The sequence below is a fragment of the Asparagus officinalis genome, chromosome 10 (genome assembly GCF_001876935.1).
Source record: "Asparagus officinalis chromosome 10, Aspof.V1, whole genome shotgun sequence".
Taxonomy (NCBI): Eukaryota; Viridiplantae; Streptophyta; class Magnoliopsida; order Asparagales; family Asparagaceae; genus Asparagus; species Asparagus officinalis.
In genome coordinates, this window is record NC_033803.1 from 1,036,950 (window position 1) to 1,059,286 (window position 22,337).

General features: G+C 37.9%; 3 protein-coding genes across 3 annotated transcripts; all 3 read left to right on the forward strand.

Annotated features, from left to right (window-relative positions):
- LOC109826284 (CSC1-like protein At1g32090) lies at nucleotides 7-1,576 on the forward strand. The gene is made up of 3 exons (XM_020393296.1): nucleotides 7-92; nucleotides 311-544; nucleotides 986-1,576. Exons 2-3 carry the CDS (start codon nucleotides 389-391, stop codon nucleotides 1,235-1,237), a joined length of 408 nt encoding a protein of 135 aa, XP_020248885.1. The 5' UTR covers nucleotides 7-92; nucleotides 311-388; the 3' UTR covers nucleotides 1,238-1,576.
- On the forward strand, nucleotides 2,455-7,509 carry LOC109825173 (choline-phosphate cytidylyltransferase 2-like). Its single transcript, XM_020391939.1, has 8 exons — nucleotides 2,455-2,729; nucleotides 5,069-5,182; nucleotides 5,274-5,369; nucleotides 5,884-5,926; nucleotides 6,029-6,184; nucleotides 6,279-6,347; nucleotides 6,502-6,624; nucleotides 7,053-7,509. Exons 1-8 carry the CDS (start codon nucleotides 2,527-2,529, stop codon nucleotides 7,146-7,148), a joined length of 900 nt encoding a protein of 299 aa, XP_020247528.1. The 5' UTR covers nucleotides 2,455-2,526; the 3' UTR covers nucleotides 7,149-7,509.
- Nucleotides 7,812-9,448, forward strand: LOC109825392 (choline-phosphate cytidylyltransferase 2-like). Its single transcript, XM_020392247.1, has 5 exons — nucleotides 7,812-7,865; nucleotides 7,968-8,123; nucleotides 8,218-8,286; nucleotides 8,441-8,563; nucleotides 8,992-9,448. The coding sequence occupies exons 1-5, from the start codon at nucleotides 7,812-7,814 to the stop codon at nucleotides 9,085-9,087; spliced, it is 498 nt and encodes a 165-aa protein (XP_020247836.1). The 3' UTR covers nucleotides 9,088-9,448.

A 22,337-nucleotide genomic window follows, 5' to 3' on the forward strand; every position in this document is an offset into this window, starting at 1 on the left:
TCCTGGGACTTGTTTATGCTGTTGTTACCCCCATTCTTCTACCATTTATACTGGTGTTCTTTGCCTTTGCATATCTTGTCTATAGACACCAGGTCAGTAATCGCTCAGAGTAATCATTTGGTTGTGCTTAATAATTTTGTTCTCCTGTTAAACATCATAGATGTTTTTCTTTTGGGTAACTGAACATTATAGAAGTTATTACGTTAGTAGAAGGTACAACTGTAAGCGGCTGCAAGGTCAATACAAACTTTCAGGTCCTAATTTGTGCTTTGAGAAAATATACTGACACTCCACTACTTTCAAAATTCAGATTATTAACGTCTACAATCAAGAATACGAAAGTGCTGGTGCATTTTGGCCGCATGTTCATACCCGCATAGTTGCAAGCATGTGGATATCTCAGCTGCTCCTCATTGGTTTACTCAGCACAAAGAAGGCTGCTAGTTCCACTCCCTTGCTTGCTGTTTTGCCTGTAATTACTTACGGTTTTCACAAGTACTGCAAAAGCCGGTTTGAACCTGCCTTCAGGAAATACCCCTTGGAGGTAAGCTCATTAACTTACACTTATGCCAAATGCATATGTAGCATGTTTGCTTGTTTAGAGTCCCTTCCACCATGCCAGAATTCAGAAATTTGAGCGGATGGAGGATTATAATTTTATGCTTCAGCATGTCTCCGCACAACAATATCTTTTTTGAATTAAACCTAATTCTTTTCCGTACGATTTGAAACCTAGATACCATCTTAAACTCACTTCCATTACGCTAAAACACTGAGGGTTGAGTGTCATAACTTTGTACTCTTCAGAACTTACAGCATGTCAATACAATTTTCTTGTTTTATGATGGCTTTTCCTATTTACGTGACCTACGTTATGAGATATGTGTGAAAAGAGCCAGCCTATTAGTCCCCAAAGTTTCCTTCTACTCTTTCTTCTCGGCTATCGATATTTTGCGCTGACTTAGGCTCCCCTCTAAAATTTCAGGAAGCTAAGGAGAAGGACGATATGGAGAGGACATCCGAGCCTAACCTTAACCTTAAATCATACTTAGCCAACGCATACTTGCACCCAATCTTCCATTCATTTGAGGATGTGGAGACCGTAGAAGTGAGGGTCGACAAAAACCAAACTTGTGTTGCATCGCCATCAAGCAGTGAAAGCAGCTCCCCACCTTCTCATCCTCAGTACAACACATCTCCTCCTAGATATGTGTATCATTATGAGTTCGAAGCTTGAAGATACACATCAACGTCCATCTTTTTCGGACAACTGACTTTAGATTCTTTTGCCCATTTGCTGTAATTAGCTAGCTCTAGAGAGTGGGGATTAAGCTGCTGTTAGCGTTGATTATTCTTGTAAATGTTGTCGGGAGTCCTAGTTTATCTTTAGTCGGAGCTAAATTAATGTATGAGTAGTTTGTGAGCGCCAAGCGTGTAATTATTTGTGGTTGCTTCTCTTTGGTTTATTTGTAATTAGTGCATTGTGGGCTCTACCTTCCGTTGTAGTGCAAAAAACCGAACATTTGGAGTGGGCCTGTGTTTTTTAAAATATGTATTTTCTATTAAAAACCGAACATTTGGAGTGGGTCTGTATTTTTCAAAATATGTATTTTCTATTTACTTGTTTGGTCCGTCCGAGTGGGATTTGGGATGATAATGGGGGATCTTTTAAAAAAAAATGAAGTAAGTTTCCTCCCAAAGGCTGTTTCAAGCATTCACATTTTAAAATTAACAACGTTAAGAGAGTCTGCTGAGAGAAGTGTAAAGTTTAAGGGAGTTTGCTGAGAAAAGTATAAATTTGGGGAGTTTTATTAGGCGGACCATAATTGAGGAGGTTAAGTCTAGTTTTCAAAGTTGAGCCGATTTTCTTGAATTAGAATAGTAGAGGGGGTGGTTTTTTGTGCCACATAGTATAGGGGGTTTTCTGAAAGTAGCCCTTCATCTACACCTTTATAGCTAAAAGGACCAAAGATTTACTGTGTTAAAAAAAACCATTTTTGTTAAATAAACTTACTGTTTTGCTAATTATTTAACAAAACCGACCTCTTTTTGGCCTCGGTTTTAAAATTTTGGCTCTTCGAAACGGGGCTACTAGTCTCGTATATTTAGTGATCAGTAATTGGCCACTAAACCTAAGCCAGAAAACCCACGTTGATTTCACTTCACAAAACGTACGGAATTAGTAGTCTCGTACGTTAAGCAGCAGAAACCCTCATCTCACCCAACAAATTCACTGAACTAGTAGTCTCGTGAATTGGCTGGGCAGACTCAAAACCTGCACAAAACATGCAGATGCGTCTTTTGCTTCATATACAACCGAGCCTAGATCCGAGTCCAATTCGGAGCCCAAACAGCAACCCAAGCGCACCCGAGACCCAAAGGCTACTTCCGTAAATTACCAAAGAAATCAAAAGAATCTACTACTTAATCTTCCCTCCCCCTATATTAATTGACCTTTAAGCCCGTTCATCGATCTAGACCCCTTCTCATTTTCCCTCGAGATCCCGGCCCGATCTCGTTCCATCGATGGCGCGAATTCCAGCGAATCGTCGGATCGGAGGAGCGAAGGTTGGCGGCGACGTTCCGTCGGTGACAACAGCGGAAGAGTCTCCGGCGATCTCGCTGGAGTCGGAATCCTCCGGTGATCGGCCGGTGAGAGTGTACGCCGACGGGATCTACGATCTGTTTCACTTCGGACATGCTAGGGCTCTAGAACAGGCCAAGAAATTGTAAGATTTTTAACCGATTCCTCTATTTTTGTCGTGTATTAGTGAATTGGGGGTCTAAGTTGATTAACTACGGTGATTAGCTAAAACTCGAGTGTGATTTACTTGAGTAAATAGTTTATGCTTTTGACACTGGCGATTTATTTTATGCTTTCCCCCCTAGAAACCAGCATTCAACAGAAACCACCTTTATAAATTTATATATATAACACTTCTAAAAAGTCAACCAATCTGGACTCACTTTTAAGTCAAATTTTTTAGTTTTGTTGTAATAATTAGTTATTAAATACCAAATATTATAGAGGAATGATCTTTATTGCAGGTTAGTGGATAAATTGAAAATCAAAAGTTGTTTCGATAGAATGATCTTACTTCAAATATAAAAAAACATTTATTTTGTAAGTACAGGGTCCATTTACACTTATACTCCCAAATCAATGAGAATTGCAAATTTATCTCTCAATTCTACCACGTCTAGTTAAATACCCGAAATTTTTCTTAAGTAACCAAATATATTCATTTTTTTGTTAGTTGTTCAGCATATTTTTTTATAAAAAATTAACAGCGTTAATCTTCGCGGTATTTTAACGTAATATGGTACAATTTTTGGGGTAGCAGTCTAGCAGATATCTAGATTTAGGCGGGAAATTTGCAATTCTAGGTAGAACTCATTATGAAATTAAGGAACTTTCTTGGTGATGGGTTTTCCCTTGAATTGCTGGTGTGAAGCCGTGTGAACTATGTCAGACGCTGTCAAAGAGTTGAAGAAGAAAGGGGAGTCTTAGAGCAGTATTTTAGGCTATAATTATGTGATATTTATTGGTAAAATTTAGTCGGCAGAATTCTTGGATAGAAGATAATTTCGATTGGCTTTGCATCTGACATGTAGTATTGGTGGTGGGGTGGGTTTGAGGGCTTGCGGGTTATGGTTGACAAAGGTGATTAATGATATTAAGTACAGCTGTCTACACTGAATATGGAAAGCTATTGTTTTGTATTTTAGTGATGGCTATTGTTATAACTTTAATATTTGGGTAGCTTGAATAATATGGAGGGTAAAATTTCCAAGTTGGGAATATGCTTGACTAAGGTGATTCAATGATATTAAATACAACTGTCTACAACTCGATAGGGAGAATCTCTATTTTGTATTTTGGTATCTTACTATGAGGATTGTGAGTATGGTCCGGATGCTAACTCACCATCGACATATAATAAACCTGGTTCTTGTCCAGATAGTACTCAGATATGATTGAATGTGCAAACTATTGAGTATCACGAAAACTTTGTAGGAAGATGAGCTCAAACCTCTTCTTTAATCTGTATGCAAGTGAAAATATTCTGTGTTACATTATATAATAAATTGACCTTAGAATATGGGAATGGTATCCTTGTGTTTTAGGATGCTTGGATATTCGAGTATCTTTCTAGATATTTCAGACTTTTAGCACTACTCCTATGATCTGTATCAAATTTCATTTTAAAGGGACAAATATGGAAAAAATACTAATACTGAAATGGATCCAAGCCAGATTACTTTATCCATTTACATCCCTAGCTCCCACCTGCGTGGCTTGGCAATCTAGGAAGTGGAAAATGAGAGAGAACAAGTGAATAAGGAGAAAGCAGGAAAAGAAAGAAAAGAAACTTACATTAATCGTATCATTTATCTGAAGAAGATTTTAATATATATGTTTGGACTCCTATCAACTTTAAAACGAACACCTCCTGCAGTCCAAGTATTGCTTTTAATTTTAAGGAAGTGATGTGAATTGTTAAAAGTGTACGCTTTCATCAGACTAAAATTAGATTATATTGAAAAAAAAGAAAAAAAAAGAGCATGTTCTTATTTCTTCAAACAAGCAAATATTTAGAATATAGAAACTTCTTTGATTACCTACTATATACACTGTTACTGGGTTGCCTACTTTGTATTTTTCCTGGAAGAATCATATTCCGGATATGGTTAAGCTGGGAGAGGTGATTTTTATTCAAATTGTCTAATGTTCATATGTTGGTTTAGTTGGCAAGTCAGATGTATGTTACATCCTATACGTTGTGGAGCAACGACAGTAATTTTTTTTGCTAATCAAGCAACGTTAATAATTTGGCAGTAGCTTTTTCCTCCTGTTTTTCTGAGTATCATGTTCTACCTAAATACTGGCAAACATACAAAAAATAAACATGACTATGAGAAATAACTTCATTTACTCATGTCTGTCTCTTAAACGCCTCAGTATGGTTATGGTCTGTTTTTGCATTTAAATTACCAATACGTATCATGTAAAGTGAACAATATAAACTACCGTTTCCTTAACATTAAATTTTATTGCTTGTTTCAGATTTCCGAACACCTATTTGCTTGTTGGATGCTGCAATGATGAGATTACTCATAAGTACAAGGGAAAAACTGTCATGACCGAATCTGAGCGCTACGAGTCACTCCGTCACTGCAAGTATGTTTTCTAAGGTCAATATGAGAAATACAGTAGATGGACTTCATGTGATTTATTTTTTGTTTTCTCTCTCTCTCTTTTTTAATCGTAGGTGGGTTGATGAGGTAATTCCAGATGCTCCTTGGGTCTTGACTCAAGAGTTCATTGACAAGCACAAGATTGATTATGTGGCTCATGATGCGCTTCCGTAAGATTCCTTAACTTAAATGGATCAGACTTTGCTCCGATCTCTACTATCATTTTCCAATTCTTAGTGGAACTCTTCTTTCTTGCTGTACACGATTGTTTGATCAAGAGTTTCCGCTTCATGATTTTATCTTTATGTGGTGAATATTCCCTGACATTGAGAAATTTTCATTCACACATAATCAAGATTAAAGGAGGGATATGTTCTCTTCAACCAATATCTTTATTAATGTGATCAACTTGACAGGCTATGATACTTCATAATAATAACTGATTGAATTGGGTAAAATGTGGACTTTCTGCTGTCCATTGTGGCACATGTTTACGGCTCTACTTGTGGCAGTTGCGGGCATTTTGGTGATCAAGCTTATCTTCTATATGTTAACTCTTAAAAGTTATTTTTGGCTGAATTTGCTAACTAAGTTCTACTATCTATTTACATTTCAATCGTAATTCTTGCTATCCCACATCCATGTGATGATCAACTCATCTTTATATATGTTAATGCTTTGTAGATATGCGGATGCTAGTGGAGCTGGCAATGACGTCTATGAATTTGTTAGTTCTTGATAATTTTGTCAATATATCTACTCCCATGCTAAATATTTTCTTTTCTGCTGTAATTTATTTGTTAAATATGATAATCACATTCTATTGTAGGTTAAAGCCATTGGTAAGTTCAAGGAAACAAAGCGCACTGATTCAATCTCTACGTCAGATCTCATAATGAGGATTCTCAAGGACTACAACAAGTATGTTATGCGCAACTTGGCTCGTGGATATTCAAGGAAGGACCTTGGTGTGAGCTACGTGAAGGCAAGATAAACTCCTGTAACTCTTATTTCCCAGTTTTGTTTTGAGAAACTTACCGGTGACTGGTGTTTTTTTTTTTTTTTTTTTGTTTAATCAGGAAAAGCAATTAAGAGTGAACATGGGAATCACAAAATTGCGCGAGAAAGTGAAGGAGCATCAGGAAAAGGTAGGCTAGAATGTTTGGTTTTCTGGAGGTCAACTGCATCTTTCCCGATCATATTTAAGTTATCCAAGTTACTATATGGCCTAGTGAGTGACGGCAATTGTTGTAAATTTCAAAGCACATGTAAAAGCTTTGGTTGCTGGCTGGTATTTTGCAGTTGCATACAGTAGCAAAGACAGCCGGAATGAATCCCAACGAATGGTTGGAGAAGTGGGTGGAGAACGCGGATCGCTGGGTTGCTGGCTTTCTTGAGAAGTTTGAGGAAAGTTGCCACATTATGGTAAGTTGCAAGCACAAGTAGCGTTAATTTAAGTGAGGATATGTCATTTAAAAGAACTAACTGGAAGAAAAGGGCTCATTTAGCCCATACGTTCAAGCCGAAGACCTTGCTATATCAGAAAGCCCTTATAAAAACTCCTCGGGGGAATTTGCTTTTGTTCTTTTGATTTTCCAGTGAGGAAACCGAAAACCACAGTAATAAATTTTTCTCAGGAGAGCAGTGTTATCGAGTTGCACCTTATGAACCCAGCACCTCAATTTTCAAGCCCATAGTACTTTCTTTTTATTTAAACTGTTGCTTATAGATCAAATCATTTTAGAATTTTTTTCTTCTATTTTTTGGATCATAACCTTTTCTGTTCATTTTCCCTTTCTGCTTATAATCAATATCAAACTCAAAACTCATGCTTAACACCTTTTTCCTGACAGGAAACTGCTATTAAAGACCGAATCCAGGAGAGTTTGAGGAAGCAATCCAGCAAAGAACTAAACGCCAGCATCCTTGAAGAACCAGTAGCATCATGATATTATTGCATATAAACGTTACTTCTTGAGCGTAACCCTCCCGCTCCTTAACGACAACTCTGGCTGTGATCAATGCCCTCCCTCGTAAGATTTGTCGAGGATATTGTATTTTTGCATTTTCCATCTAGGAACTATAGTTTGGCCTTGTCAAGGGATCAGGATATTTGTGTTGGGGGCCTGTAGGCCGTAGCTATTCGTGGAACTAGTTCTTGTATAATTTTTACATCCGATGGAGTTGATACCGTATGAAGTTTTGAATATGGATCTGTTGGTGCGTTGCCTGATCAGCCTAGCTGTTCTTCTTGTAGATTCCTGGTACTTGATCTATAGTCTGGTTATGGAGATATGAACATTTGTCGCTGTCGATGTATTTTATCTATTGTCTGGGTGTATGATCAACGTACATGGTTTCTGTATGCATGCATCTAAAGAATGTGACATCCACATCAATTATAGAAACTACATCGCATTGTAAATACATTTATTAGTTCAGCTACTTGTAGCCAAAACAATAAGCTTAACATTGATCAAACAGAGACCGTAAAGTTTTCCCATTGATTGATAATAATAAGTTAATAAACCCATAAAATAAAAATTCCACCTAAACAGAAAACACAGCAACAGAAAGAAGAACCTGCCGGCCGAGAAATCAATCCGCAACTAATGCTTTGTAGATATGCGGATGCTAGTGGAGCTGGCAATGACGTCTATGAATTTGTTAGTTCTTGATAATTTTGTCAATATATCTACTCCCATGCTAAATATTTTCTTTTCTGCTGTAATTTATTTGTTAAATATGATAATCACATTCTATTGTAGGTTAAAGCCATTGGTAAGTTCAAGGAAACAAAGCGCACTGATTCAATCTCTACGTCAGATCTCATAATGAGGATTCTCAAGGACTACAACAAGTATGTTATGCGCAACTTGGCTCGTGGATATTCAAGGAAGGACCTTGGTGTGAGCTACGTGAAGGCAAGATAAACTCCTGTAACTCTTATTTCCCAGTTTTGTTTTTGAGAAACTTACCGGTGACTGGTTTTTTTTTTTTTTTTTTTTGTTTAATCAGGAAAAGCAATTAAGAGTGAACATGGGAATCACAAAATTGCGCGAGAAAGTGAAGGAGCATCAGGAAAAGGTAGGCTAGAATGTTTGGTTTTCTGGAGGTCAACTGCATCTTTCCCGATCATATTTAAGTTATCCAAGTTACTATATGGCCTAGTGAGTGACGGCAATTGTTGTAAATTTCAAAGCACATGTAAAAGCTTTGGTTGCTGGCTGGTATTTTGCAGTTGCATACAGTAGCAAAGACAGCCGGAATGAATCCCAACGAATGGTTGGAGAAGTGGGTGGAGAACGCGGATCGCTGGGTTGCTGGCTTTCTTGAGAAGTTTGAGGAAAGTTGCCACATTATGGTAAGTTGCAAGCACAAGTAGCGTTAATTTAAGTGAGGATATGTCATTTAAAAGAACTAACTGGAAGAAAAGGGCTCATTTAGCCCATACGTTCAAGCCGAAGACCTTGCTATATCAGAAAGCCCTTATAAAAACTCCTCGGGGGAATTTGCTTTTGTTCTTTTGATTTTCCAGTGAGGAAACCGAAAACCACAGTAATAAATTTTTCTCAGGAGAGCAGTGTTATCGAGTTGCACCTTATGAACCCAGCACCTCAATTTTCAAGCCCATAGTACTTTCTTTTTATTTAAACTGTTGCTTATAGATCAAATCATTTTAGAATTTTTTTCTTCTATTTTTTGGATCATAACCTTTTCTGTTCATTTTCCCTTTCTGCTTATAATCAATATCAAACTCAAAACTCATGCTTAACACCTTTTTCCTGACAGGAAACTGCTATTAAAGACCGAATCCAGGAGAGTTTGAGGAAGCAATCCAGCAAAGAACTAAACGCCAGCATCCTTGAAGAACCAGTAGCATCATGATATTATTGCATATAAACGTTACTTCTTGAGCGTAACCCTCCCGCTCCTTAACGACAACTCTGGCTGTGATCAATGCCCTCCCTCGTAAGATTTGTCGAGGATATTGTATTTTTGCATTTTCCATCTAGGAACTATAGTTTGGCCTTGTCAAGGGATCAGGATATTTGTGTTGGGGGCCTGTAGGCCGTAGCTATTCGTGGAACTAGTTCTTGTATAATTTTTACATCCGATGGAGTTGATACCGTATGAAGTTTTGAATATGGATCTGTTGGTGCGTTGCCTGATCAGCCTAGCTGTTCTTCTTGTAGATTCCTGGTACTTGATCTATAGTCTGGTTATGGAGATATGAACATTTGTCGCTGTCGATGTATTTTATCTATTGTCTGGGTGTATGATCAACGTACATGGTTTCTGTATGCATGCATCTAAAGAATGTGACATCCACATCAATTATAGAAACTACATCGCATTGTAAATACATTTATTAGTTCAGCTACTTGTAGCCAAAACAATAAGCTTAACATTGATCAAACAGAGACCGTAAAGTTTTCCCATTGATTGATAATAATAAGTTAATAAACCCATAAAATAAAAATTCCACCTAAACAGAAAACACAGCAACAGAAAGAAGAACCTGCCGGCCGAGAAAAATCATCCCTGAACGCCGCCGCGTTCTCTTCAGGCTCTCCTCCCCGCGGCGGTTTCTGCAGCAAGCGGAACGGTGAGCTAAACCTCTCCGTTCATTAAGCCGCGCGCGTCGTCTTGTTCCTGACCGCCCACTTGATCCTGCTTGTACGCCGCAGCCTCCTGATTCATCCCCCCGAAGACGCCCCGTCCAGGTCACGCGCCTGCAGAAGGTGGTCGACTGCACCACAATCCCCCGGCCCCCTCAGGACCCTGCCACGGTCGAAGACGCAGGAACTCCATTGCCTGTCGCGCGCGGATGCCACACGGTTCACCGCGTGCCGGTCGCGCACCAAAGTGTCCAGCGCCGCGTTCCGCCAACCGCAGCCTCCTCTGCAAGGCGGCGCGGCTGCAGGTGGGCACCGACGCCCCGCAGCGACCGCGGCTGCTGTAGGGCGCGCGCGAGGTTCATGGGATGGTGAGGACGGTGGCGTTGGCGAGGGAGGCCGAGGAGCGGGCGGCGAGGTGCCGATCCGCCGGGCGACGTCGAGGGCGAGGCGGAGGGGGGAGGCGCCCGGGCGCGGGGAGATGGAGAGGAGTGCTGGGGGAGGGAGAGGTTCGAGGGGGGACCTGGAGGAGAGGAAGCGGGAGGGACTCGGCGCGGGGTCGAAGCCGAGGGCCGGGCCGGGAGCAGGAGAAGGAGCGGCACGGGGAGGCCGGGGTTGGGCGCAGAGGATCGGCGGAGTCGGGGAGAAGCAGGAGGAGAAGGGGCCGGCGCGCGGCCGCGGTCGGAATCAGGCGCGGGGGGAGGACCGGCGGGAGACAGCATAAGAGCCAGCAGGCGGCGGGAGAGGGGGGATGGCAGCCGCGGAGGATGAGGGGCTCACTGAGAGGGAGTGGAAGGTGCACGCGGGGGCAAGGGGGAGTAAAGGGGGCGTAGGACAATGAAGCGGTGGAGGAGGATCGGGGTGGTCGAGCAGAGCGGAGGCGATGGGGAGGAGCCGCGAGTAGAGCGCCAGCTCCGAGCGGCGGGGCGGGGAGGCTTACGCCGCCCGGAGACGGCGGGCGGGAAGAGGAGGCCGGAGGAGAGGTGGCGATGGTGGCGCGGATTGCGTGGAGCTGGGCGGAGGAGGTTGGCTCGGGGACGGCGGCTGAGGAGGCGGAGCCGGCGGGGCGGCGGAGGGGCAGGAGGAGGGGAGAGGGAGCGGGAGGAGGAGAGGTGGTAGAAAGGAGAGGATGTTGCTGGCGCACACATGGCGAGAGGAGGAGGCAAGGTTGAGCCCCATCCCCACCCCCATTATTCTCTCCTTCCCCTTCATCGATCGGGGTTTTTTTTTGTCTTTTTTTTTTCTTTTTTTTTTCCCCCTTGCACTTTAGATCTGGGATCTGGAGAGGGGAGCAATTATTCTGACATTAGTGGAGTGAGCGAGTTGAGTGATATTTTTAGTAGACACCGGTGGGGGCTTAATAAAAAGGGGAGGATGAAGAAGACATTTTGACTAGTGAGACTGGTAAGTAATTAGTTAGTCATTATTCAGGCTGAACTGCACTTAAGGGTGATGCTCCGTGAACCAAAAGACACGGGACACTATACGGAACATGACAGTTGGTGAGGTGTCGGTTCTCTGTCTCATGATACACTGTTCACGATGACGTGAAAATATTATTAGTTATTAAAAAAAATTCACCGGAAATTTTCGCCGTGGTAGTTACGTGCTAATTTTAGAGCATTTTTTTTATTAACTATTAGTGTTTGTTAAATTTGGTATTAAATCGGCCCAAAATTCCCTTTCAAGCTTATTTAACAGCTAATGGTGTTTTTATTTATTTAGTTAGTTAAAACCAACAGTTTGTGATATAAGTGTACTTTGAATTAGATTTCGTTTTTATTATCTTTTGGTAGAAACTAAAACAGTTCGTAATATAGTGTACTTTGAAGATTTTGTAATGTTGCGATTGAAAAGCACTTTTTAAAAAGATGAAAGGAAAAGGAAGAGAGAGAACACTGAACGTGCTTTTCGAAGGAGATTATACAGGGGATTATAATTTATATTTTGCTTTTGCTCTTAAATAAGTTAATTATACAAATTCTATGCAATAATTAACTGGTGGCTTTTGGTTGAAATGACAAATTTGACCCTTCCTGTGTCGGTTCCCTACAGTGACGAAGCGCGTGAGTTCTCCGCGTTGGGCCTCGGAAACTGGGCTTTCCTTCGTCCGCGGTGTCCGGCCCATATTTTTATCCCTATTCTGCTATTTCCACCCCGCAATATTCGCTGAAGGACTCCCCTTCGCCTTCTGGAGATCGACGACGGCCATGGCGTTTCGGAGAGCGCCGAACCTCATGAAAACCCTAGACGCGTTCAATTCATCTCGAAACAGCGTCAGGGGCTCAATTCTCTCGTCAGCCAGCCACAAATCCGGGCCGCAAATGGATGCAAGGTAATCCACGTCTCTCCTCCGATTAGGGTTTTGATCTCTCGCTGTTAACCCTGATTTAGGTTTTTCTCCGCCTATTTTAATTGATTACTGTATGATTGTGGGGGGGGGGGGGGGGCGGGGGGGGGGGGGGGGGGGGGGGGGGGGGGGGTTTACATTTCCATTCATTGAGCCTAATCGTGCCTGTGTATTTATTCAATCTCTGGAAATACTGCCAATCTTTCTCTTGTTGGAGGATTCCTAGGGTTTGTTCAATTTCATTAATACTTTACTCCCCCTCCTTCATGAACTCCTAGAAAGCAAGAATTTGATAGCAAATCTCGTACCCTCACCCCTGAACTCCTCAAAGCAAGCAAATTCTTCCTCCAACAATCTGACACCGATCTTGTATCCTCCTAGCAAGCATACTAATTACATGTAGGCACACTAACTTTTAGCAATTAAGTATGCGAAGTCCAAAATTTCCTGATTTTCATGGGCTACTATTGGATGTTTTTTTGTTCTTTCTCCTTCGCTTTGACCGAGGTTACAGAAAGCGCTAGGTTGCCTAGATGCTGAGCCCGGAATTTCGTTCAAAAGTACCCCGAAATTAAGTGCACATAGTTTAGAATTCATGATTTTCTTGGGCTATAACTCTCGATTTTTACAATTTTTGTTCGTTTAGACCAAATGGATATTAAGTATGTGCACGTTAAAGTTTATAAGTTTATGGGCTATAACCCAAGATCTTTGCAAAATTTCATTCATTTTGACCAAATGGCAATTAAAGATACATGGATTCATGATTTTCATAAGCTATAACTCATGAGTATTGTAAAATTTTGTTCGCTCTGACTGATTAGGAAGTATGTGTACATGAAAATTTGCGATTTTCATGGGCTACTATTGGATGTTTTTTTTGTTCTTTCTTATCGAGGTTACAGAAAGCGCTAGGTCGCCTAGATGTTGAGCCCAGAATTTCGTTCAAAAGTACCCCAAAATTAAGTGCGCATAGTTTATAATTCATGATTTTCTTAGGCTATAACTCTCGATTTTTGCAATTTTTGTTCGTTTAGACCAAATGGATATTAAGTATGTGCACGTTAAAGTTTATAAGTTTATGGGCTATAACCCAAGATCTTTGCAAAATTTCATTCATTTTGACCAAATGGCAATTAAAGATACATGGATTAAAATTCATGATTTTCATAAGCTATAACTCATGACTATTGTAAAAGTTTGTTCGTTCAGACTGATTAGGAAGTATGTGTACATGAAAATTTGCGATTTTCATGGGCTACTATTGGATGTTTTTTTGTTCTTTCTCCTTCGCTTTGACCGAGGTTACAGAAAGCGCTAGGTCGCCTAGATGCTGAGCCCGGAATTTCGTTCAAAAGTACCCCAAAATTAAGTGCGCATAGTTTATAATTCATGACGTTCAAAAGTACCCCAAAATTAAGTGCGCATAGTTTATAATTCATGATTTTCTTAGGCTATAACTCTCGATTTTTGCAATTTTTGTTCGTTTAGACCAAATGGATATTAAGTATGTGCACGTTAAAGTTTATAAGTTTATGGGCTATAACCCAAGATCTTTGCAAAATTTCATTCATTTTGACCAAATGGCAATTAAAGATACATGGATTAAAATTCATGATTTTCATAAGCTATAACTCATGACTATTGTAAAAGTTTGTTCGTTCAGACTGATTAGGAAGTATGTGTACATGAAAATTTGCGATTTTCATGGGCTACTATTGGATGTTTTTTTGTTCTTTCTCCTTCGCTTTGACCGAGGTTACAGAAAGCGCTAGGTCGCCTAGATGCTGAGCCCGGAATTTCGTTCAAAAGTACCCCGAAATTAAGTGCGCATAGTTTATAATTCATGATTTTCTTGGGCTATAACTCTCGATTTTTGCAATTTTTGTTCGTTTAGACCAAATGGATATTAAGTATGTGCACGTTAAAGTTTATAAGTTTATGGGCTATAACCCAAGATCTTTGCAAAATTTCATTCATTTTGACCAAATGGCAATTAAAGATACATGGATTAAAATTCATGATTTTCATAAGCTATAACTCATGACTATTGTAAAACTTTGTTCGTTCAGACTGATTAGGAAGTATGTGTACATGAAAATTTGCGATTTTCATGGGCTACTATTGGATGTTTTTTTGTTCTTTCTCCTTCGCTTTGACCGAGGTTACAGAAAGCGCTAGGTCGCCTAGATGCTGAGCCCGGAATTTCGTTCAAAAGTACCCCGAAATTAAGTGCGCATAGTTTATAATTCATGATTTTCTTGGGCTATAACTCTCGATTTTTGCAATTTTTGTTCGTTTAGACCAAATGGATATTAAGTATGTGCACGTTAAAGTTTATAAGTTTATGGGCTATAACCCAAGATCTTTGCAAAATTTCATTCATTTTGACCAAATGGCAATTAAAGATACATGGATTAAAATTCATGATTTTCATAAGCTATAACTCATGACTATTGTAAAAGTTTGTTCGTTCAGACTGATTAGGAAGTATGTGTACATGAAAATTTGCGATTTTCATGGGCTACTATTGGATGTTTTTTTGTTCTTTCTCCTTCGCTTTGACCGAGGTTACAGAAAGCGCTAGGTCGCCTAGATGCTGAGCCCGGAATTTCGTTCAAAAGTACCCCGAAATTAAGTGCGCATAGTTTATAATTCATGATTTTCTTGGGCTATAACTCTCGATTTTTGCAATTTTTGTTCGTTTAGACCAAATGGATATTAAGTATGTGCACGTTAAAGTTTATAAGTTTATGGGCTATAACCCAAGATCTTTGCAAAATTTCATTCATTTTGACCAAATGGCAATTAAAGATACATGGATTAAAATTCATGATTTTCATAAGCTATAACTCATGACTATTGTAAAACTTTGTTCGTTCAGACTGATTAGGAAGTATGTGTACATGAAAATTTGCGATTTTCATGGGCTACTATTGGATGTTTTTTTGTTCTTTCTCCTTCGCTTTGACCGAGGTTACAGAAAGCGCTAGGTCGCCTAGATGCTGAGCCCGGAATTTCGTTCAAAAGTACCCCGAAATTAAGTGCGCATAGTTTATAATTCATGATTTTCTTGGGCTATAACTCTCGATTTTTGCAATTTTTGTTCGTTTAGACCAAATGGATATTAAGTATGTGCACGTTAAAGTTTATAAGTTTATGGGCTATAACCCAAGATCTTTGCAAAATTTCATTCATTTTGACCAAATGGCAATTAAAGATACATGGATTAAAATTCATGATTTTCATAAGCTATAACTCATGACTATTGTAAAACTTTGTTCGTTCAGACTGATTAGGAAGTATGTGTACATGAAAATTTGCGATTTTCATGGGCTACTATTGGATGTTTTTTTGTTCTTTCTCCTTCGCTTTGACCGAGGTTACAGAAAGCGCTAGGTCGCCTAGATGCTGAGCCCGGAATTTCGTTCAAAAGTACCCCGAAATTAAGTGCGCATAGTTTATAATTCATGATTTTCTTGGGCTATAACTCTCGATTTTTGCAATTTTTGTTCGTTTAGACCAAATGGATATTAAGTATGTGCACGTTAAAGTTTATAAGTTTATGGGCTATAACCCAAGATCTTTGCAAAATTTCATTCATTTTGACCAAATGGCAATTAAAGATACATGGATTAAAATTCATGATTTTCATAAGCTATAACTCATGACTATTGTAAAACTTTGTTCGTTCAGACTGATTAGGAAGTATGTGTACATGAAAATTTGCGATTTTCATGGGCTACTATTGGATGTTTTTTTGTTCTTTCTCCTTCGCTTTGACCGAGGTTACAGAAAGCGCTAGGTCGCCTAGATGCTGAGCCCGGAATTTCGTTCAAAAGTACCCCGAAATTAAGTGCGCATAGTTTATAATTCATGATTTTCTTGGGCTATAACTCTCGATTTTTGCAATTTTTGTTCGTTTAGACCAAATGGATATTAAGTATGTGCACGTTAAAGTTTATAAGTTTATGGGCTATAACCCAAGATCTTTGCAAAATTTCATTCATTTTGACCAAATGGCAATTAAAGATACATGGATTAAAATTCATGATTTTCATAAGCTATAACTCATGACTATTGTAAAACTTTGTTCGTTCAGACTGATTAGGAAGTATGTGTACATGAAAATTTGCGATTTTCATGGGCTACTATTGGATGTTTTTTTGTTCTTTCTCCTTCGCTTTGACCGAGGTTACAGAAAGCGCTAGGTCGCCTAGATGCTGAGCCCGGAATTTCGTTCAAAAGTACCCCGAAATTAAGTGCGCATAGTTTATAATTCATGATTTTCTTGGGCTATAACTCTCGATTTTTGCAATTTTTGTTCGTTTAGACCAAATGGATATTAAGTATGTGCACGTTAAAGTTTATAAGTTTATGGGCTATAACCCAAGATCTTTGCAAAATTTCATTCATTTTGACCAAATGGCAATTAAAGATACATGGATTAAAATTCATGATTTTCATAAGCTATAACTCATGACTATTGTAAAACTTTGTTCGTTCAGACTGATTAGGAAGTATGTGTACATGAAAATTTGCGATTTTCATGGGCTACTATTGGATGTTTTTTTGTTCTTTCTCCTTCGCTTTGACCGAGGTTACAGAAAGCGCTAGGTCGCCTAGATGCTGAGCCCGGAATTTCGTTCAAAAGTACCCCGAAATTAAGTGCGCATAGTTTATAATTCATGATTTTCTTGGGCTATAACTCTCGATTTTTGCAATTTTTGTTCGTTTAGACCAAATGGATATTAAGTATGTGCACGTTAAAGTTTATAAGTTTATGGGCTATAACCCAAGATCTTTGCAAAATTTCATTCATTTTGACCAAATGGCAATTAAAGATACATGGATTAAAATTCATGATTTTCATAAGCTATAACTCATGACTATTGTAAAACTTTGTTCGTTCAGACTGATTAGGAAGTATGTGTACATGAAAATTTGCGATTTTCATGGGCTACTATTGGATGTTTTTTTGTTCTTTCTCCTTCGCTTTGACCGAGGTTACAGAAAGCGCTAGGTCGCCTAGATGCTGAGCCCGGAATTTCGTTCAAAAGTACCCCGAAATTAAGTGCGCATAGTTTATAATTCATGATTTTCTTGGGCTATAACTCTCGATTTTTGCAATTTTTGTTCGTTTAGACCAAATGGATATTAAGTATGTGCACGTTAAAGTTTATAAGTTTATGGGCTATAACCCAAGATCTTTGCAAAATTTCATTCATTTTGACCAAATGGCAATTAAAGATACATGGATTAAAATTCATGATTTTCATAAGCTATAACTCATGACTATTGTAAAAGTTTGTTCGTTCAGACTGATTAGGAAGTATGTGTACATGAAAATTTGCGATTTTCATGGGCTACTATTGGATGTTTTTTTGTTCTTTCTCCTTCGCTTTGACCGAGGTTACAGAAAGCGCTAGGTCGCCTAGATGCTGAGCCCGGAATTTCGTTCAAAAGTACCCGAAATTAAGTGCGCATAGTTTGTAATTCCTAGGTCGCCTAGATGCTGAGCCCGGAATTTCGTTCAAAAGTACCCCGAAATTAAGTGCGCATAGTTTATAATTCATGATTTTCTTGGGCTATAACTCTCGATTTTTGCAATTTTTGTTCGTTTAGACTAAATGGATATTAAGTATGTGCACGTTAAAGTTTATAAGTTTATGGGCTATAACCCAAGATCTTTGCAAATTTTCATTCATTTTGACCAAATGGCAATTAAAGATACATGGATTAAAATTCATGATTTTCATAAGCTATAACTCATGACTATTGTAAAAGTTTGTTCGTTCTGACTGATTAGGAAGTATGTGTACACAAAAATTTACGATTTTCATGGGCTATAGGCCACAATTTTGGTTAATTTTTGTCAATTTTAACTAAACATCAATTAAGTATATGTAGTTTAAAATTCATGATTTTTGTGGGTTAACAACGTATTTTTGCAATTTTTGTTCTTTTCCCAATTAAGTACATGTAGTTCAAAATTCATGATTTTTATGGGCTTTTATTAGCGGCACCATTAGAATTAGCCCGTAGATGCAAGAAGAAATTGGGTCAAGAAATCAACAAAGAATTTGCATTATAGGCCTCCTTTTGTCTTCATATTGGGCTTCAATAAATAGTACAAAATTAAGGAATTTGACTATTTTGGGATTTTCATTGGTTATAACCCACAATTTTTGTTAGTCTTCGTTCATTTTGACTAAATGGAAATTATGTACCCATAATTCAAAATTTATGAGTTTCTATAATTCATGAGTTTTGCAATTTAGGTTTGTTTCGACCGAATGAAAAAATTATGTGTAGATCAAAATTTATGATTTTCATAGGTTATAGCCATAAATTTTGTCAAATTTTGTTCATTTCCACTAAATGGCAAGTAGGTAAGCATCGGTCAAATTTTTTTTTTATTTCATGTCATGAATTTTGAAATTTTGTTTGTTTCAACCAAATGGAAAAAACATACATGTACATCAAAATTTACGATTTTTATGGTTATTAAATTCAAAATTTTGTCAAATTTTGTTCATTTCCACCAAAGGCAATGGAAAACGCATGGTTCAAAATTTAATGATTTTAATGGACTATAACCCACTATTTTTGTCATTTTTTGACTAAATGACAATTAAGTTTTCATAGTTTAAAATTCATGATTTTCATGGGCTATAATATAATCCATGATTTTTGTAATTTTTGTTAGTTTCGACCAAATGAACATAAGTATTTGTAAATCAAAATGTGTGATTTTTATGGGCTATAACCCATAATTTTTTTTTCAAATTTCGTTCATTTTGACCAAAATGGTAGTTAAGTATGCGTAGTTCAAAATTCATGATTTTTGTCAAATGTCCCCCATTTCAACCAAATGGCAATTCATTACGCATAGTTCAAAATTCATTATTTTTGCAATTCCTTCTTTTTGCCAAATAGAAATTAAGTACGAAAAAAATTAAAATTTATGATTTTCATAGGCTGTACCTAGGGTTGCCAAAAAATATTTGTATCGGAGGATGTATACATATTCTTTAGGATACGTATATGGTTACTAAAATCCATAATCGATAGGATATGGTTATCGAAATGGTTATTGAATGAAATATCCGGATTCACATCCGAAATATTTGAATATATTTTGATCATATAGTTGCAATTGTTTTAATCAATAGATCAATGGGTTTGAGACTTATTTTGATAATCAAAAGATGTAGTCTTAGTTTTTTAGATATAACAAACATATTAATGAACTCTCTTCTAATGTATGTACTATTTTTTAATATTATTTGGTTTACACATATTCGTTTTGTATCCACATGCATATGCGCATATATATACGCATGTATATCCATATTCGTATTTGGTTTTGGCGGTTATGGATATGAGTTTTCCATAGTGAGACATCTTTATTTGCATCCGTGAATTATAAGCAGATATGGATATGGTAAGTATCATATCCGAGCCATTTCCGATCTTCTTAACATCCCTACGATTTTAGTCAAATTTCGTTCATTTTTACCAAATTGCATTAAGTACATGTAGCTCAAAATTCATGGTTTTAATTGGTTAACCCATGGTTTTTGTAATATTTGTTCATTTCGATCAAATGGACATTGATTATGTGTACTTTAAATTTTTACGATTTTCATGAGCTATGCGCCATTATTTTTGTCAAATTTTGTTCATTTCGACCAATTAATAATTAGAATGGACAATAAGTATGTGTACAATAAAATTTGTGATTTTGATGGGGCTATAAACTATGATTTTTGTCAAATTTTGTTCATTCGACCAGATGGAAATTAAGTACATATAGCTCAAAATTTTAGATTTTCACAGGCTATAGCTCACTTTTTTTACAATGTTTATTCGTTTCTGCCAATAGAAGTACATATTAATATTTGCAATTTTCATGGGCTATAGCGCACGATTTGGGGGTTATGTGAAATGTACTAAGAATAAAATGAAGAAATAAACTTGTGCTAGTTATTGCAAGTTGTTGGCAACCTTACCTATTTTTGCATGTTGCTCATAGGCAAATCCTAGCAGAGACACGTGACCCGATTGCAAAGAGATTAAGGGACGCTTAGATGTTCTCCTAAATCCTATGATATGACGATATGTCTATCAGTGTGGTGTTTTTCTCTCATTGTTTGAGCAAGGGAGGGTTGTGAACCAATGGGTTATAGGATGCTTAGTTTTGAGAGATTCCTCTTTTATTTAGCCCCCAACCGAAGCCCTCTTCTCAAGCTCTCTAACACTGTACTCTCTTTACAACTTTCAAAAATGGCTGCATTCTTCCCTTCTCCTATTGCTCTCATCCCATCGCAGCGACCCCCCATTTTATCTCTTATCTCATCCCTCCCCAAAGAGGAAACATCATACCCCACCCAAAGCCACTTGAACCCCTCTGGAGGAAACATCATACCCCACCCAAAGCCACTTGAACCCCTCTGCGCACTGAAAACTAATTCCACCACTACCACCACGTCCTACTTGAGGGGCCTCCACCTCCCCACTCCTGCACTAAGGACAATAACTACACCTCTCACTCTTGACCAGAGTTTCGTGCTCTTTATGATCTAGGCCGTCTTCTTTGGGCTTTTAAATTGGTATAGGCCCAACTGTTTGGGCTTTATTTCCCAATCAAGAAAGGCATGATGGAGATGCATGATAGTATTCTTGAGGAAACATTAACAAGTTACTATTTCTCTGAAGCCTATGAAATACTGTCCCTCGAGCATTTAATACTTATATATACACTTCAAATTTCAAGATTTTCATGGGTATATAACCCATGATTTTTGTAATTTTTATTCGTTTATGCCAAAAGAAATTAAGTACATATACAACAAAAATTTGCAATTTTTACGGGCTGTAACCAACGATGTTTGTCAAATTTCATTCATTTGCATTAAAATTTGCAATTTTCTATACTATTCTTACTCTTCTAGTTCTTTATGGGAATGTTCATATATGAGAATTTTAAAGCTGAGTGAAATGAATTGGAAATTTTACCTCCATGCCTAAGCTGTCATGATCTCTTTATGTCTTATAATTCAATTGCTTCTATCTTTTCTTGTGAAGTATATATAGATAGACTAAGTTGCTATGAAACAACTTACCTCACAGTTCCCATCAAACCCAATCCTACCTTTGTATTTAGTCAATCTCTGAAAATACTCCAACCTTTCTCTTGTCGGAAGCTTCTTAGGGTGTTTCATTCCATCAATACTTTACCCCTAATCTTGTATCCTCGTTCAGAAACTTCTAGAAAGCAAGAATTTAATACCAATCTTGTACCCTCACCGCTATACTCATCAAAGCAAGTGAACTCTTCCTTCAACAATTTGATATTGGTATTGTATCCTCCTATATTAATTACATTTAGGCATGCTGATTCCCAGCAATTAAGTATGCGTAGTTCAAAAATTCCGCTTTTTCTTTGGCTACTAGCCAAGAATTTTATTATTTCTCCTTAACTTCGATCAAGGTTACTGAAGAAAGCGCTTGACAGCCTAGGCTCTAGATATGTAATTTTGTTCAAAAATACCTTGAAATTAAGTACGCAGAGCTTAAAATTTACGATTTTCATTTGCTAGCACCCATGATTTGTGCAATTTTTTCCATTTTAACCAAATGGACATTATGTATACATCAAAATGTGTGATTTTTATGAGTTATAGCACTATGATTTTTGTCAACTTTCATCTGTTTCGACCAAATATAAATTAAGTACGCTTAGTTTAGAATTCATGATTTTATTTTTAATGGGCTATAACCTATGAATTTTGCAATTTTGTTCATTCAAACTGAATGGAAAATAGATATGAATACATGAAAATTTGTAGTTTTCATGCAGTAGAATACACGATTTTTTTCAAGTATTGTTCACTTCGGCCAAATGGCATTTAAGTACGCATAGTTGAAAATACATGATTGTCATGAGCTAATACATGACTGTCACGAGCTAATACATGGCTTTTGCAATTTTTGTCCGTTTCAACCAAATGGAAATTTAAGTATATGTACATCAAAATTTAAGGTATTTATGGACTATAAATCACGATTTTTGTCAAATTTTGTTCATTTTGACTGGACGGAAATTAGGTATGCATTGTTCAGAATTCACGAGTTTCATGAGCCGTAACATACGAATTTTGCAA